This window comes from Archocentrus centrarchus, chromosome 7 (genome assembly GCF_007364275.1).
Source record: "Archocentrus centrarchus isolate MPI-CPG fArcCen1 chromosome 7, fArcCen1, whole genome shotgun sequence".
In the NCBI taxonomy this organism is placed as follows: Eukaryota; Metazoa; Chordata; class Actinopteri; order Cichliformes; family Cichlidae; genus Archocentrus; species Archocentrus centrarchus.
Window position 1 is genome coordinate 19,415,869 of NC_044352.1, and position 18,024 is coordinate 19,433,892.

An 18,024-nucleotide genomic window follows, 5' to 3' on the forward strand; every position below is an offset into this window, starting at 1 on the left:
CTACAGCTGGGTCTCTCAGAACTGAAACACCTTTTTTTTCTGGTCTGAAACATTACGTCAGTTTATAAAATTGTGTGTGCAGGCTGATAGGTAAACACTATAAAGTATTAAGGAAATCAATTATATTTATTTTCTTGTGCTGTTACAGATGGTCCCTCTGTCTCCAGGGGGACACAACATTGAGATCTGAAACTTACATACAGTTCATATTTCCAATATCCTGATATCAATGTTGTGATAACACTGCAAAATGCTTTCATGCTATGAATATCAAAATGCTTTTATACGTGAGAACAACCAAAAAATATAACGAGTCTATTGATTAGACTCTGTGATGAAGTCATCGGGTGTTGAATAAGTCTTGAATGATCAATAATGGGAAACATGTGACATTTCGCAGGGTGACTGTTGTGATTACAAGTTCATTCAGTTGCGCAGAGCTCTTCAGAGGGACAAGTGAGCTGCAGTAGGTGACTCCCTCGCTGTGCTGAGTGCAGCTCACCACAGCAGAGACAGTTTCATCACCAACTTACCTTTTTATTGTCACCGATCATCCTTAACTGGGAAGCATTTAAAATGCCATTGATCTTGATAATGCTGTGCCGTAATATGACAGTAACAGTTGTATGAGATTCAGGAAGTCAAATTTCCAAGATTGATGAGTCGTAGCAGTTGAGTTATAATCCATCTACCTGAGTGATGCTCGGGCTCTGTTCCACAAGAAGGAGCAGACAAATAAATAAAACCCATAAAGGTGACACAGGAAATTGATACTTAACAATCATCTTGAGCAACAAGCACCTGGAGAGACTGGTGGGCAGCAGTTACTACTGTGGAGGGATAAAGCTAAGAAGGTTAGCAGGTCATAAAAAGAGTAAAACCTCCTAAAGGCCAATCATAAAAGTTCTGCGTTTTACGGCACAATGGAACAAGGTTGTGTTTGTGACATTCACAAGGTTTTATTTCAATGATTTGCTTTAAAAATTAAAAGGAAGATGTTTCCCAGCTTGGTCATAAGCGCTAGCATTATGCTCATACAAATGATTTTGCAGAAGTAGATATTAGAGTTTGACCCACAAGGATGTGATAAAAACCAGGAGAACATGCAAAATCAAAGGTTTTATTTAATGAAATGGTAATTCACAGAGGCCAGTCTGCAGAACATATACACACCAACCTGGAAACAACTTCTAGGACTCTGTTGGTGCTTGCGTGCAATGCAGCAGTTTGTCCCTCATAATTTAAGTCTCCGCTTTGTTCACCAAACTTTTTTCTAATAACATCTTTGTTACTGAGTGCCATTTTCTTATATCACTTCTCTGGTGATTCCTGTGAATTTTTAAATAGTGTGGAAAGTATAAGAGTTATAATGATGGTGTTTTCTTCAAATGCTTTTTACAAAACATCACATTACATTAAGACATACAAATGACAAATTTCAAACAAGCCTTTTAAGATCGTTCAAGTTTTTAGAAAATACAGCCTTCCATTTGGACTCATTTATGTTAGGAACAAAAGCAAAATTCCCACAAATTCCAAATATGTTGCTTAGTTTCTAATGAAAACATAATGGTACCCTATGGAAGACTTTGATAGGTTTTAGCATGAATTTTATTTCTGCATGATGTACACTTTTGCGCACATTCTGTGTTATGTTTATATTGTAAAGTTTTATATGTTGTGGCCAATGCATTCCTGTTGTTTAGGAGGCACGCATACTTGTGTTGTTGCTTTCATCTTTTTGTTTTATTGTTTATTTCTTGCAATGGGTCAAACTCGCCTTGTGATCTGAACTCATCTGTGATTAAATAGGGCCATAAACTCGGTAAATATTGAGGTTATATACCTACTTATAAACTTGCCTAAAGAAACATTTTCCTAAGACACTGCGTGATAATTTCAAAGAGGGATTTGAACATTTTTCTTTAATGACTTTTAAATGTAAATAATGTCCATTGTTACTACCCCTGGAGATGTTTTTTAATCACTATATAATGAGGAGGTTACCTTTCTTTGTGTTCCCTGATAAAGGTTTGTTTACCAAAGCAAAAACCTAATAAATAAATCAATGCTAAATAAATGGAGGTCATACTACTGCAACAGTGTTCTGCTTTTGGAGGACGCCTGGCCCAGTTTATGACATTTCAAAGCAGGTTAGTCATTGGCATTAATTACTGATGTAAATAAGTGCATGCATGGATCGTGGCCTAGGAAGGGATAACGAATTAGTAAATAAATGAAGAACAAACTGAGAAAAAACTTCAAAATGGGGCTTAGAGGATTTTTAGGTGCTCTCACTTCGATTTAGGCTGCCAGCCAATCACAGAATAAACTGTTTATGGAAATATATACTAATAAGTGAAAGGGCTGACTCATAAGCATTAATTATTATCATCATCATTTATTTGCTTTGATATATCTCCATATAATGAAAGGAATTATCACTTCTCCATTGGACAGCAGCAGCTTATGGTATGGTAAAATAAGGAGCAGCTGGCATGTGCTGATTATAGGGGAAAGATACTTAAAGCAGCACATCTTTGTTAAACTTTGAGCCGTTTTGTTTTCACTGCAGCTTAAGAAAAGTCTGGATGCACGGAACATTTTTCAAATCTAAACCCAAAATCAGTTACACAACAGCTGCAAATTGGACAGTTGAACATCAGTCACTGTAAAGGACATAATGCAAAATTTTGAAATTAATGATGGACCGTAACCAAAGCTGGTTTCACGGTACCACGGCTGGAATCATTTGTCACTTCAAACATCTACTTAAGGCAAAGCCCAGAATCTGGAAAAACATGTAAGGATTTTTGGCTTTCCTGATCTTCAGACCCTAAAAACAGATGTGATCAAACAGGGCAAAGGAGTCAAGTGAGTGAAAAGGAAATAATGACTTTATGCTGCTAACTAGGAGTGATCCAGTGTTTGAACAACTGGCTAACTTAATGTTGAAATGAAAGCAGTCTGTTCGCCCTTGCACTGGGGACCTCGGGGGGGAGGCTTTGTTTGACCCTTGGGAACCCCCGCACACCCACCCCTTGACCCCATCCACAGAATTACTGCACTTCAGTGTGTGGAACCTCCTGCTTTTAGTGTCTAGAAGGAGCTCATGTAGAGGAACCAGAGGTAAAAGTCCTATTGAGCCACGGCACCGTTAAAATCATAAATCAACCAGCATATGGAAGAATCTCAGGAATCCAGCACTGTCTGTTCCTTCTTCCTTACACTCCCCTCCCCTCTTTCTGGTTCTTTGTAAACTAACATATTCTTCGAGGGGAACTTTTTCATTCCTTGTCTCTTTCTCTCTTTTACCCTTTATTACTTTTCCCCTAAATTACCCAGCTGTCACCACCTATTTGATACAGATGTGGTGCAGACCTGGCTTTATTTAGATCAAAATGTTCATAGACTTATAGGTGCCATATATCTCCCATGACACCCATGAGGTGCGCTGCAAATGGTGTCAAATATTTACCAAATGCCAGCTGATTAGCACAGAATTAGGAGCAGAAAGGTATTCTATCGAGACCCCCCCCCCCCCCCCCCCCCCCCCCCCCCCCCCATTTCATGGCAGTCAGTAGTCATCTGTGATAGCTCATTCACAGTGACAACAACCCTTATACATGCTTATAATTCATGTACAGTATTGATACTGGGCTTCACATTATCAGGCGTAAGACAAAAATTGCTCCTTTGGAAGTAACTGTCTAGCTTATAAACTCTTGAGACGCAGGAGAACATGTGACCTACTTCTGTCAAATACACAGGCCTACATAATGGCTTTTTTTCCTCGATGAGAGTCAGCTTTTTTAAAATCAAAAATAGCTAAATAAAAATATTCCCATGACACAGTTTACATTTCAGAATCCACATGTCACAGTGGCACAGTGAATGCCAGTTTTTTTAAGTCTTCTCATTGTCCTTTAAGATAATATCTTGTCATAAGTGATTGAATGCCATTGGTCTCATGCCGCCCTATGGGATGTTGGAAGGGCTTCTACGCTACACAACTAACATGCCCCCTGAGCGGGAGGCCAGCCCCAACTTGCCGCACTACAATTTGGCTATTGAAAAGGCAAAGGCTGGGAAGGAGGAGGCAAGAGATCTTGTCATAGTGCCCAATGGGTTCAGAGCTTGTGGTTGGAGTGCTGGAAAGACTGCCTTGTCTCCGTGATTAATGGTGGGGAACTCATAGGCAGAAGTGAGGGAGAGGCTTATGTGGCAAGACTGTGCAACTTGAATGCACAATACTATAGAGTTTTCAGCAAATCTAAAGCATGCCTTAATTTGATTACAGAGTCATTCTCATTTTTCCATTTGGGATCTAATCCAGGAATCTTTAATCATAAAATACTGCTTGAAAAAAATGTAATTCTAATAAGCGATGAATAGGGTAAACATTGCACAAGAGCTACAGTTTTCCCACATTCATTTATTAAGCCTGTACAGTATGTGACATCTCAATTAATCAATAGACGTATCAAAGACTTGCCGAATTTTTTAATGGCTTTAACAAAAATATAACATCATTCAAAATGAACATTAATTTACCCATTTAACACTTACCAATATTTCACACAAACAACCTGCTATTTAAATGAGAAAAAATCCTAATGTGACACTTACAAAATGACAACCACTTAGCTAGTGTCTGACAACAGGAAGGGAATGGAAAACTCACTCAAAGTCTACATCATGCATGCATTAAACATGCAACAATACACCCGTAAGATTACAGAAAAAAACATGTAATTATTACTTGTTTAAATGTCTTGTGCATGCTGTGTGTATGTACAAAAGGCACAGCAAGTTTGAGGCCCTGCAGTCTTCAGTCACTGTGCCTGAGAAACACAAAAGATATCGCTGTAGGTTTCCTTTAATTAAGATGTGTTCATATGGTTTAATTAAAATGTTCCATGAATGCTGAAAGGATGTGTTGAGGGAACTTCAGCCCTGCTGATCAGACTCATCCTCCAGTCTTTCATAAGTAAGTGAAAGTAGATGTATCATATTGAGATTTTGATGAGCACAGGAGGAGTTGGCCGTTATGGGGCCCTAGGGCCACTTTGAAATGCCAGCACGATGATGACTATCTACAGCCGTAAAGGAGGCCGATGGACCATTTGCAACAGATGGAACTATGTAGTTCAAATGGGGCAGGTCTGAAGGGTGACTATACTGACCACAACTGCTGTTACTGAAAGAGCCAAAGAGAGAGGAGTGCAGGTCTGAGGAGGAGGAAGGTCTAACAGCACTTGCATCTGGAAACCTCAGGTGGTCTACAAAGGAGTTTGAGCTGGGGGGCAGGTTGCAGGTGGACAACTGGGATGAACCTGTCACCTTTCCATACTTCTGCTCCTTCTTGTACCTCATCCTGCGGTTTTGAAACCAGATCTTAACCTGTCGATCAGTGAGCTGCAGCCCAGCTGCCATCTCCAGCCTCCGAGGACGACACAGGTAAGGGCTGAAGTGGAACTCCTTCTCCAGCTCCAGCAGCTGGTTGTTGGTAAAGGCTGTCCTCTCCCGCCTCACACTTTGCCTTCCTCTGCCTGATAGACCAGCTGCCACACCACTCCTGACTGATAATGGAGGAAGCACATAAAGAAGAGAGCCTGTTAAAAGGAAATGCCACACATCTAACAGTTCTATCCTGAAATGTATAACCTCCACATGGAAGACTTCAAGTGCCGGGGAGGCCCGTGTTAATCCTCAGCCAATCAACCTGAGACCAAGTGGAGCCCTCAGCTCTTACTGTGCATTCAGTCATGCTTGAGACAGTATACAAGACTGGCTGTCTACTGTGTCATGTGTTCAGGGAAAGTTACCTCCCGAAGAAGCAGTCTGGGGGAAACATCTGACGCCACTACGGCTGCCTGACAGGACACATTAATCAGAGCTACACACGGAAGCAGACCTGTCAAATCCTCATCTCAGTCACTTAAAAGGTATCTTGGGACCACCACTGAAAATAACTACCATTAGGGATTCAATTTGACATGTATATGAGCAATATCGGGCTCTGTTGATAATAATGTAACATACCAGGGTTAATGGATACTTAATAAGACCTATGGTGAAAACTATATTATAATAATCTGCCAGACTGGAGGACTGCTTCCTTATTATACATTAGCTTGTCAACACAGCAATGTTTAAGTGGTTCAGAGACAAAATACTTGCATGATTAGTTCATGAAATTAAAAAAATAATAATTCTTGCTTGAACATTTCAAAAAGTTTTTGCTTTTTTGTTTGTTTTTTAAAAAGAAGAGAGAGTTTGCTCTCAAAATAAACACACTCACCTTTATGGCCACAGTGTGACATAATTAATGAACTGATGCAATCCATTTTTATGACTATGTCACAAACAAAGTGCTGATTTTTCTGGGAAAGTGTGGATTAAAACAAGTTTTGTGCAGCATTTGTGCTGCATCTTGCCTGTTTGGAGCAGCACTTTGCCTACAGGACTAGAAAAACAGCCCTGTGTGCTGTGAGCATGACAGTGACATTTGTTTAACTGTTCAGTAACACCAACTCTCATTCACTGACAAAGCAGAAAGAGCCCTCACATTGGATGAAAGTTCTTTTAAGCGTGATAAAGTGGATGACTTCAATCACTCTTGAAAAGTTTTGCCAGTTATTTGGCTGTGTTCTCTTGCAACAAAGAAAGGTGACAAAGCCAGTGAGTGTTTGAGTTACACATTAAATAAATACATTTTAAAAAGAGGGACAAACACATGAGTTTGTAAAGAGCCTAATGAAGCTAATTTCACAAATATTTTTGAACACTCAGTGTTAGCTTTAACAGATACAGATAATAAAGAAACCGGTTACCAGATTGTTCAGAGCCAGTGGTCCGTGGATTCATCCAGGGAAAAATTACTTCTGAGCGGCAGATGGTGAGTAGACTGCAGCTCCTGTTCTTGATGTCCAGCTTGCCCTTGCCATGGCAGTGAACCACGGGCTCCAGTGGGCACTCAGATTGTTCATCTGGGTTCAACCTGGAACTGACACGAGAAGAGGGGGTCATGTTTTGCTGATTAAGTTCTGCTTCTCGGCCTCCTCCGCCTCCTCCTCCTCCTTCATTGTATCCCGCGCTTAATTTTGGCACCTGTCCAGAACTCATAGCAAAACTGTTGCCATGCAGCTGCAGTGGGAGGGCAAACTGTTGGGGGTCCATGGACCCAGCTCATCAAACTGTTTCAAATAAAACCAGGAGTCCCTCAGCAGCAGTAAAATGCGAGGACGTGTATCTATCTAATATTCGATCACAATTAACCTGAATGTAAAAAGGCACGCAGGAAAGTGCACTTTGAGTAACCATTTGGAACAATTGAATAATATTTACCAGAAGGGTGCCGTGGTCACGTGTGGCAGTCCTCCAATGACGGAGCTTTGGAGTTGGAAAGTAATCCACTGGCAACTTGGAGCCCCGAGGACGCTAATGCCATATTTCTTCAGACATTTCTATGAGCAGCCTGCCTTTCTTTACCTAGGGATAAAAAACATATAATGGAATATGAATAGACGTCAAACGACTGTGTAATCAGTGTGAGAGAAAGCGGGAGATGTGTTTGTATACGGAGGGGGGGAAATAGCAGAAAAGGGGGAGACAGACAAAGCTTACACGTGTGGTGAGGAGCGTCTCATTAGAAATTGGGCGCAGATTTCTTGTAATATTGTAAATCTTTTGACAGGACTCGTTTATATGAAGGAACCGCCGCTCGCAGCTGCACATCCCGAACTTTTTGGTGGTAGGTTTTAACAAATACGATGCGAGGAATTTCCGCTGCACTAGAGTATGCGTCTATGAGGTGGAATAAGATGTGGTTAATAACTGGTTATGGATCACAGCTCATTGTTCTGCTGAACATTTTAAGGTGTAAAATTATTAAAAATAAATTGCTCTCCTTGTTTTCTCCCCAGTCAAACGTTATTATAAATAACGGTTCTTATTCGCGTATTTTCATTCTACTGGGGACACTATCTGGAGTAAATCTGTTTTAAGTCTGTAAAACGACATCATTACGCTTATTTTGGATAACTTGCTCTGAAACTAATTTAAATGCCTTTTATAAATCGGCGGGCTTTCCTTTAAGACACAGCGTGTGTTCATAACAGTCGGAGTGGAAGTGGAGCTTTGGCTTAATGGGATTCACTGGGAGTGGTCAAACAAAGACATGACAGTCATTGCCACACAAAGACAAAGGAGGCAATCGTTAAAGATTTTTTTTTTCTATAGGACAATTCAACGCATTTGCATTAATCAGGCATCACTGTACAGTATCAAGTCCTGACGGTGGCTCTAGGACGCAGCACTCAAATACTATGGACATTTTTGGGAGTTAAATTCCGCTTTCTGCACGACTGCATGGACCAAAAGAAATGCTCAGTTTAGAGCTCTTGCGTTCCTGTTTGCAGCCACAGTGCCAAGCATACAAAACAACGGGGGACTTGCCCACGAAGGCGCAAAACACTTAAATAAAATATGAATTTTTCAACTTCATTTTAAAGCCCATAATAAATATTTTTCTGGGAAAAATTACTTGGGCTTAAAGCTACATCAATTGTGGCCTAACTCAGTTATCTTGTAGGGAAAAAAGAACTCATAAAATGTGTTTGTTTAATTCCAGCAATGCGCAATTTTATGCAAAACGGCCACATAACGAGAATAATGAATCTATCACAAAATTATAAATAGTGCTCCCTAAACCATCCTCTAAATGAGAGAGTTTTGGAGACTATAATATTCCAGCTCGGTATTAATCTTAGTTGAACCAGGTTTTAGATGCAAGTTCCTTCTGGTGTTTCAGTACAAAGCTGTCGAGAAAACCCTCTTTAGATGTCTCAGAGGTGATAGATTATGCACTCAGGGTTGCATCGAAAGAGAGAAACCTTCCTCCTTCTCCGCTTCACCCCTGCTGCCACTATTACCGATGTTTTACCTGAACCTTTAGAGTGGTGTCACGTCCTTAGATTTTATTTATTTATTTTATTTTTTTACATAATGAAATATTTTAGATCAAATCAAGGACATAAAGCAGCTGCTGCCATAGCATATTGCTTACAACATTAATATAATTTCAGTTTGACTGTTTTAAGAAGAAAATCTGAGACACTAAAAGCTGAGTGTAGATATTTGTTTTTCCTTTTTAATTGTGGCCAGTTAAATAAAGACTATAGTAAGGTTTTGTGCTTATATTGAAATTGGTTACAAATTAAATTTGTCATATTCCCTGTGAGGTAAATGTAGGCCAACAATAGAAAATAAACTGATGAAAACCTGACATCTGTTTGTATTTTGACTCACGCCTAAATAAATTTATTAGTAGTAGTAATAGCAGCATTAGTGTTATTATCAGCTGAATAAGGCAGTGTACATCAAGGCTGACTGAAAGTGGGGAAAGTAATTAAATTCGTTTTGTTTTCCTTACCTCACACCCTTGAACATACTCTCTGAATTGGAGATAGAATCTATGATATACTAGCTCAGCAAGACCATAATTTAGCTCCTCCGCGCCTCCACCACAATTCTCCGTGAACTCTGTTTGAACCGCCTCAGTGGCAATAAATCATTTTTCTCTCTCACACAAAAGCGCGCCGGTCGCTCTGGGTGTCAACCCTTTTACAATTCCTCCTTACCTTCTCCGCTCTCTCGCCTGCTGACACAAACAACCAAGGAAATTGTCTATAAACTTTTATTTTTCACAACAATAACGCACACAGAGAAGGAACGCGAGAATATCTGCAGCTGCGCAACAACAGGGAAATCCGGCAAATGCAACACAATTACCTTTTTCTTTTCTTGTTATTTACCCATAAATTTTTATTTATTTATAATATGTGTATTTTTCTTAAATATAAAAACTATAAATAGCTCACAAAACTCAACGGAAACACGGATCAGTTAATGTATTTCCAGGGGACAGAGCTCCGCAGATAAAAGGAGACTGAGAGAGAGCTGGGGAGAAGACGTTAATGGGCAGAGGATGCTGTCGGTTAAAACGGTGCATACAAATGGCGCTGTCTTGGCAGAGCAAGGAGAAGATTTATGGGCCCACTGCCCTATATTGCTGTAAACAATGCAGAGTGAAATGAAAAGACTAGAGTTTGCCGACTGCACTTCATAAGTGAGGAAAAGACACACAATGACAATTTCACAAACTAGTCCCGACTTTCCTATAAGCATGTGCATTAACATAGAGTATTAATTTGGGCCTAACCCTGATGTAAATCGCGGCCAGTCTGGTGAATAAAGGCAAACCTCAATCCTGCAGCCGTGAGAGAAAGAAGTACGAGTTGAAAGTTTAACATTTAAAATAACACTCAAGATTTTTTTTGTTTGTTTTTGAGTTTTTATAATATTTTTTATGATTTTCGTTTAAACAATAAAAACTATCTAATTTTTTTTTTTTTTTTACCTTGAAATCAAGCGTGCTAAATGCACTCTTAACTGTAAATTAACAGCTAGAGCCAAGATGTAGTTTATTTCTCAAGTGATCATAAATGTACATACAGGATTTAACCCCTCCAGTAAGAAATTCTAGTAGTTTCGTGCTGTGGGGTAAATTTTGCTGGCATTGTTTGGGTCAACTTCTTCCATTAGAAGGTAGGATGACTGGAAATAAGTGCAAGATGTTCTTGAGTGATCACCTCTATGATAAACCATTTGTACCCTGATGAAGTCTCTTCCAACATAATAATTCGCCCATCCACTGGGCACGAGGGTCACTGAATGGTTTAGTGGGCGTGAGAATGGTGTGAATCAAAAATGGTATCATATTAGAGAGTGCAAATTAACTGAACACCTATGGGAGATTTTGGACCACGTGTTAGCGCTCTCCACCATCATCATCAAAACACCAAATTTGAAGGGGGGGGTAGAAGAATGGTGTCTCATCCCTCCAGCACAGTCCCAGAGACTTGAAGAATCAATGCCAAGGTGCACGAAAGCTGCTCTGATTGCCAGCACCTTACTCTTACTAAGCTGCTTTATGTTGGGTTTTTTTTTTCCTTTCATTTGTCACCAGTCTGAATAAATAAACGTGCTTTACATTGTGTTTATTTTAGCTTCGTTTTTTGTATAGTTTATTTAAAAGGCGTGAGGCCTGCTCCATTCCTGCATTTAAGATGATGTGACCCTTCGTTTTAACATCCCATCACATGCAGCATCTTGCAGCAGTACGCAAAGGCACACAAAAGTTGAACTGCAGCAGCAGTCCTCAGAGTGCACAAAGTTCTGCAAATGTGCAACTGGTGGCCACACAAATACACCGGATAATCATTTTCAGAGAACAAATCAAATAAAAAGCGCATTTCACTAAATCTATACATAATCGTGGATCTATAGTCTCAGGATCGCATAGTCAGATCACTTTTGCTAATGAAAAGCGAATAACATAATCATAACTCAATCTAGTGACTGTCTGGGCCCCCTGTGACACCTCTAACGGAAGAAAATGACTGTAATTTCGAAGGTCCTCAACGATGCAGCAAATGGGCTAATTAAATATTTCTCAGCGAGGCGTTATGATGACATAAAGTATACTCGTAAGTTTATCCAGGCCATCATTTCCTGTGTGATGTCAAGTCTACAGTGGGATATCAGTCCAAGCTGCTTTGTCGTCTCCTGCCTGAAATGTTTGCCAGCACCGACAGTTAATCATTTTAACATTTCTGATGGCTTTTTAAAATCTAGTTTTATGTAAATTAAGCTAACCCCACCTCCATCACGCATGCGCGCGCGCACACTGACTGGCGCATTTGCTCCCTTGAGTGAGCGGATGGGAGAGAGATTTACGGATTTATGACACACCCACTGCTGGTCAATGTGAGACAGTCTTTCTATCCCTGGAAAATAGCAGCATGACCCCAGTTTCAACTCTCAGCCTTTATGCAGCTGCCATGGCTGCCGTTTAAACACACTACACGATAACAATGCACTGGGACCTTTCATGACAAACCGAAGTGGTTGAAGAAGACACTCACCTGAGACGAGTGGAAAGAGTTTGCACTTAACCCGGCACAGACAATAAAAGCAGGCAATAAAGCGCATAAGCGTCAGAACAGAATCATTTGTATCTCGTATTTGGTTTTGCTCAAACATCTCGATTGGTGTTTGTGTGCCAAGTTTTCTTTTTTTTTTTTATTTCTTCCCAGAGAAAGTCCTCGCCCGAGGTGCTCGTAAATCACAGGGAGCCTGCAGCAGTGCAATGTGAGCTGAAATTCATGTGTGATTCAACAATCTCAAGTCAGAGAAGAAACCATTTAGCTGAGTAAAGACTGAGGAATTTATACACTCAACTTCAAATATACAAAATACACCAGATTCCTGGAAGGTGATGGTGTAAGAGTAATTTATCTCAGATTAATTCTTCAAATTTATCCCAAAGAAAAAAAAATTAAAAAGAATGTACCATGCCCTAAAAAGCTGAATGGAGTGAAACCAAAATGCTTAATTTAACTTAAAGAATTAATCCAGCTGTTTATGCTGATCTTGTCACCGGTAAGGGAATATAACTGAAGTTTATAGATTTAGTGAATTATGTGCTTACTTAGAACAGAAATATATTCGTGTTTAAGTACTCGATGATTCTTTTCTAACCTTAAATTTAATGCTGATAAACATTTGTGTTGCTATGAGAAAAAGTTTCCATTCTGCCGTAGAGCAAAGTTAAAAAACAAAACAAAAAAAACAACAACAACACACCCACACACCAGACTGACACTGATTTATGATTGACTGGCCTTTTGTTTGAATAGCAATAATATTAAACCGCACGTTTTGTTTATTCCCATAATAAATCAGACAACGCCTATTACAGGTGTATTAGTAAATGCTTGGCAACGCTAAGTCAAATTGTGCCTCATATACTGTCTTTCCATTTAAGACATAATCTTCAGTTACAAGAGCTCAAACAAAAAGGGACATGTCGTCATTGTTCACAGTGTAATTCGAGCTTCACCTGTACAGACACGATGAGGAGGAGGATGAATTATCACATAAACAACTGACAGACAGTGAGAGCAGTTTGGCTTTCAGTGTTAACTGTTTATCCTGGAAGAGGGGCTGTCGAATATTATCCCATCAACGCTAAATATTTGGTCCTGGTCACAACAGGAAGATCAAAATACTGTAACAATCTACTTGCAAAAGTGGATACGAGTTTCCAAATAACCATAAAAACTGGTGCGGATTTACCAAATCGGGAATATCTCAAGGTTTGAAATCATCGCTCACATTTTTTGAGCATCTTCTATCAAAACTTAATTAGTGATCTGTTCTGAAGTTCACACGCCTCTGTCTCAGAAAAATAAATAAATAATATGCATGTGGCTAAAAATAAAAGTTTGGGGAAGTGCCGAGCCTCCATGGGAAGTTTGAAGGTTTTTGAAGGTCTTTGTCCATAAACTAATCACAATGACCAACTGTCCCAGTACTGTCAGAAACATCTATAATTGGCAGCTCACTTCTGAATGTAAGCGCCGACCGGAGACCAGTTATTCTCTTAAGCCACATAGAAGTCACGTGACTGCACCAAGAGACACTATTTTTAATGCCCCTGTTTGATGAGACTTCAGGGAATGCCACTAAAAAGGGAGTTTTGTTTATATCTAACTTACAATTTCATTAAAATTGCATTTTAAATGCGTCTACAAAACAATAATTGTGCAAATCGTGCACCCCCCCCCCTTCCGAAAAAAGGCAGAATTAAAAAATATGTTGCAAATGTATTGCAACTGTGTGTAGCCACACTCCATTTACTCCGGCAAAGGTTACACAAATCTTTGCCTGTTTGGTTTGGAAACGATTTCACATGAGCTCGAGAGATGCTTAGATTAAAGAAGGTGCCTGTGTGCAAATCCTGCAAATCTGCTGGGTGCAAGGAAGACGACTGTCCGAGAGTTCAGCCCTGTCCAGTGTCCCCCTGATTAACAAAGGAAAAAACACACTGAGTGATCCCCCGCAGCAGGCCTCCCTATCGGCACAACGCAGAAAAATCCACAAAGAAAGCCGAGGCCGAAGGGGACCAGCGAGGGCGCACACAGAAGGTACACGTATAGAGAGTGAGTTGGGTCACAGGGTTGGAGAGGTCGGCCATCCAGACTGAAATGAGCCTAATGGGACAGAAAATGTGTCCCCGAGGTGAACTCGGCCTTCTACCATTTCGCCCCCAAACTTCAATAAAGTACCTTTTCAGCCTCGCGACATGGAGGCGACAGGGCCTAGAAAGAGGCTGGAGGGATGCTGGGACTGTGGCGAGCACATTAATTTCTCTAATCTGTCCAGCAACATAAAGGCTTCTGGATTCATTTTTCAGGGCCGTCTCACCACTATTCTACTACCCATCTAAAGCCCCGTCCCAAAAAAAAAAAGTAGATTTGAACCTCTTTGGTTCTGTTAAAGTGGTCCACCTTAAAGTCCAGTTTAACTTTCACATTTGTTAAAAAGAAAAAGATAAAGGAAGAAAAAGTGGCAACGGATGCGGCCTGGTATACATAATATTTGATAAGATCAAAACTGGTTGTTGTCAGAGCTGTTTTCCAGAACATAACACAAAGCTCTATAGTGAAAGATTGATGATGGAAAATACCTCATCCTTTTGTGTTCTTTTGCCTCCCACTACGCAAGGCATTTTATAAGGCCTATTCATGTCACAATTTCAATAATCTATCAAATTCTTGCGCGTCTTTGGGCTCAAACCATTTTTAATCTGAAATCCTTCTTCCCAAAATTGTTCCCAAAAAAGGGAGAATGGGACACACACAAAAAAAAAGCACTTCAGGCACTTCAGTTGAGGTTTCAGTTTGAAATGACATTTTCTGTTTTAAATGGTTGTATCAGTCCAGCAGGTTTTCAGCAGCAAAGAGTCCTGCAGTGAGTTGGTCCCCCTGCCAGATGAAAGTCGCACGATGACGTTGCACAGAGACGCCTTAGCGCCGTTTTTTGAAGTTTCTACAGTCTCGCGAGCTGCTGCATACCACGGAGGCAAACTGCCCACTGGGGAGTCAGCAGACAAATGAGGCAAAGTGTTTATACAAGCAAGAGTCAAAGCGTGAACACACAAGAAAACAACGGCATTCCTCTTTGTGGAAAGGGCACTGGTATAGATCCTTAAAAAAAAAAAAAAAGCTAGTGCACTTCATCAGCATCTTCACTCAGATATTTAACGAAGACCACACGACGCATTATACTGAATCTATCGGCAGTTCACGACTTTATTTTATTTATTTCACATTTGAAAACCCAGTCGCATGGCGCAGAGGACTATAGAAAAAGCAGGGCAACTACTATTGTTACAAAATGAATATCTTTCACAACAATCTAAAATTTCTAACACATTGCAAATGTACTCTAAATTAAACGCATGCATCTTTGTGTTCAAGTCAGGACGAAAGAAGCACGGAGCTTCTTTTGTGGCACCGGCAGAGGCAGTGCAGTGGGGACTGGAGGGCCTCAGTGGCTTGACTAATTGAATGCCCTTCAGACTGATGAGGTTGCACGTATACTGCACAGCGCAAACTATTTCATTTTCATATTTTAGAAATAACTTCAGTCCATAATGAGTGAAGCTTTAACACAAGCTCACATACTCTGTCGCTCTCTCTCTCTCTCTCTCTTTCTCACACACACACACACACACACAGACACACACACACACACACGCACGCACACTTAATGTCTGTACACATTGCTAATATAAACACGCAAAAAGGGGGCTGCAGTATTGACAAACACAGTTTGAAGACACAGTGATTTTTGTTTCCCTCATGAAATGTCCAGTATTCACACATCTGTACACTTAAAAGGAGCTCCTCCAGTCTGCAACAGTAGACCTCACCTTACCTAAAATGAACTTCGAACAAACGTATTTAAAACTAGTAGACACTCACTGTTTTATTGACCAATATGATTAGCACAAGTACACTAAACTCCGTTTATTGCATTTCACAATAATCTGCTTTTAACGGTCTAAACACAACATCAACACCACAAAACTAAATTTGCAAATGAAAATCCTGTTTCTGAAATACACGAGGTAATTCACACATTGTTATTCTCCTAAACATACAAGTTCAAGATCAATGGTGTGTTCCAGCTTTTTTTTTTATACCAAAAATAACTATTATTATAGTGATTTCCTTCCAGTGTTGTTTGAAATAAATAGATTGTGCATTTCACCTTGGGCAGCAGGGCAAAAGAATGGCCCACAATAACATTTTTGATAAAATGTATATTTTTTTCTACTTTTTCTTCCTTCATTCAAAACATTTTTTAATAAAAAACATCATTTTAATTGAACTTCAAATAAATTAAACCCTGTGTCACGTAAAAATAATTCATCGGTATTCGCAGTAATCCATGCTATATAACATGCATTTTATATAACTTTGGACTTAAAGGAAACCGCACAAGATAGCTACGAAAACAAAATATATAAGTGTTCTATAAATAACCAGTTCTTATTCTACCCCCAGTATTGGTTCGTGGTTTTATAACCTGGTAATATCCTCGCCATGCTGGGCTCCGGTAAGTTCGTCGGGGGCCCCCGTATTAGTGACCGAGGCAGCGGCAACAGCGCCGGCTGCTGAGCTTGTGTTGGACCCGGAGGAAGAGGAGGAGGATCTCACTTTGGTGTTCGGGAGCCTGTGATCCTTTTTCCATTTCATCCTGCGGTTTTGAAACCAGATTTTAATCTGCCGCTCGGAGAGAACCAGGGTGTGTGCGATCTCGATGCGCCTCCGCCGAGTTAAATATCGGTTATAGTGGAATTCCTTCTCCAATTCTAAGACTTGCTGCCGGGTGTATGCTGTCCTAGACCGCTTGGGCTCCGTCCCATTGTAACCAGAGTTCACTGGAAGAAGGAGAAGAGGAGAGAAAGGGAGACAGAGAAGGGAGGAAAGGAGGGGTAAACAAGAATGGCCTCAACTGAGATATGGCTGGAAAGATTTATTGGTTATGAATGTTTAGCTGTTTGAGAAATTTAAATGGGAAGTTAAGAACTTCTCAGCGTAATGAGAGGACACTCACATCCAACTATGAGCTAAATTATTAATGCAAGATTACAAAGCTCAGATTTTTTTTTTTTCCTTATTCATTTCTCCCCCTCTCTCCAATGCGCAATACATAACAGCAGAAGCCACATGGTGATACGGCTGCCCTGAGTATACCTCGGCTATAAAATTTATGGTGGGTGTAATTACCAATGCCGAGTCGTAAATCCGCCTCAATTGTGCCATTTCAAAGGCTTCCCTGCTATCGGAGCAGGGGCTGGCAACGAGATGGGAGTCAGAGGGACTGATAAAGGGAGGGAAGGGGAGAGAGGAGCATGAGGAGTGCAGGGAACATAAACACACAAGTTGCCTACCAGTGCTGACGTGAATTTTCTTCATCCATGGGTACACCACAGGCTGTTTGGAAGAGGCTGTGCTGTTTGGATGCTCCGGGGTAGCTTGGTTGCAGGCGGAGGTTGCGGCCGGTGGGGTGGCGGGGGACATGGACAACTGTGGGGTTTCACATGAAGCAGGTTGCCCTTTCCCTGTCAGTAGGTGCGCAGAATGGGGTATTCCATGTCCCCTTGGCGTGTCAGGTTCAGGGATGCTTGCACAGTTATACTGGCGCTCTTGGTAGCTCGCCCGCGGAGGATATAACTCCTGATGGTGATGCTGGTAGCCAGTGTCCCTTGCGCGGCTGTAATATTCTGGACTATGCTCGGGGATGTAGTTATTTTGCGAATATTCCTCGCATGGAGGAAATTTCGGATCAATGTAGTTAGACTCCATCAAATACGAGCTCATGATCATTAATTTCTGGAGTGGAAAATAATTTTTCTAGCTTTGTCGTTTTTCTGCTCCATAAAGCCCTCCTACTTGCGAGCAGCCCTGTAAAGTTACTTTTACCACGTGACCCAGTGGCCCAATAGCAGGGTAAGAGGTAGTTCCCGGATAAGGAACCAGAGGTATTTAGCATACCTACAGTCGCCATTGTGGGCACAAATCTTTCTCTCTCTCTCTTTCTCTC

General features: G+C 40.6%; 2 protein-coding genes across 4 annotated transcripts; both read right to left on the minus strand.

Annotated features, from left to right (window-relative positions):
• Positions 1-4,430: 4,430 nt before the first annotated feature.
• On the minus strand, positions 4,431-7,309 carry LOC115782768 (homeobox protein HOX3-like). Its single transcript, XM_030733178.1, has 2 exons — positions 6,837-7,309; positions 4,431-5,582 (listed from the first exon to the last, which is right to left on the minus strand). Exons 1-2 carry the CDS (start codon positions 7,180-7,182, stop codon positions 5,059-5,061), a joined length of 870 nt encoding a protein of 289 aa, XP_030589038.1. The 5' UTR covers positions 7,183-7,309; the 3' UTR covers positions 4,431-5,058.
• Positions 6,867-18,024, minus strand: hoxc4a (homeobox C4a). 3 transcript variants are annotated; one of them, XR_004020176.1, is made up of 4 exons: positions 17,372-18,024; positions 16,635-16,858; positions 7,351-7,494; positions 6,867-7,009 (listed from the first exon to the last, which is right to left on the minus strand). XR_004020176.1 is itself a non-coding variant. In XM_030733182.1 (3 exons), the coding sequence occupies exons 1-3, from the start codon at positions 17,805-17,807 to the stop codon at positions 7,491-7,493; spliced, it is 795 nt and encodes a 264-aa protein (XP_030589042.1). In that variant the 5' UTR covers positions 17,808-18,024; the 3' UTR covers positions 7,359-7,490. The 3 variants fall into 3 exon arrangements, 2 of the variants coding, with proteins under 2 accessions (XP_030589042.1, XP_030589041.1); XM_030733182.1 differs by lacking the exon at positions 6,867-7,009 and having other exon boundaries at positions 7,359-7,494; positions 16,504-16,858; XM_030733181.1 differs by lacking the exons at positions 6,867-7,009; positions 7,351-7,494 and having other exon boundaries at positions 15,209-16,858.

Coding starts and splice junctions, on each gene's coding strand:
- hoxc4a (XM_030733181.1), bottom strand. CDS start 17,807: ATGATCATGAGCTCGTATTTGATGGAGTCTAACTACATTGATCCGAAA. Junction 16,859..17,371: donor GAAAATTCACGTCAGCACTG/GTAGGCAACTTG, acceptor TCCTTCTTCCAG/TGAACTCTGGTTACAATGGG.
- LOC115782768 (XM_030733178.1), bottom strand. CDS start 7,182: ATGGACCCCCAACAGTTTGCCCTCCCACTGCAGCTGCATGGCAACAGT. Junction 5,583..6,836: donor CACTGGCTCTGAACAATCTG/GTAACCGGTTTC, acceptor CTCCATTATCAG/TCAGGAGTGGTGTGGCAGCT.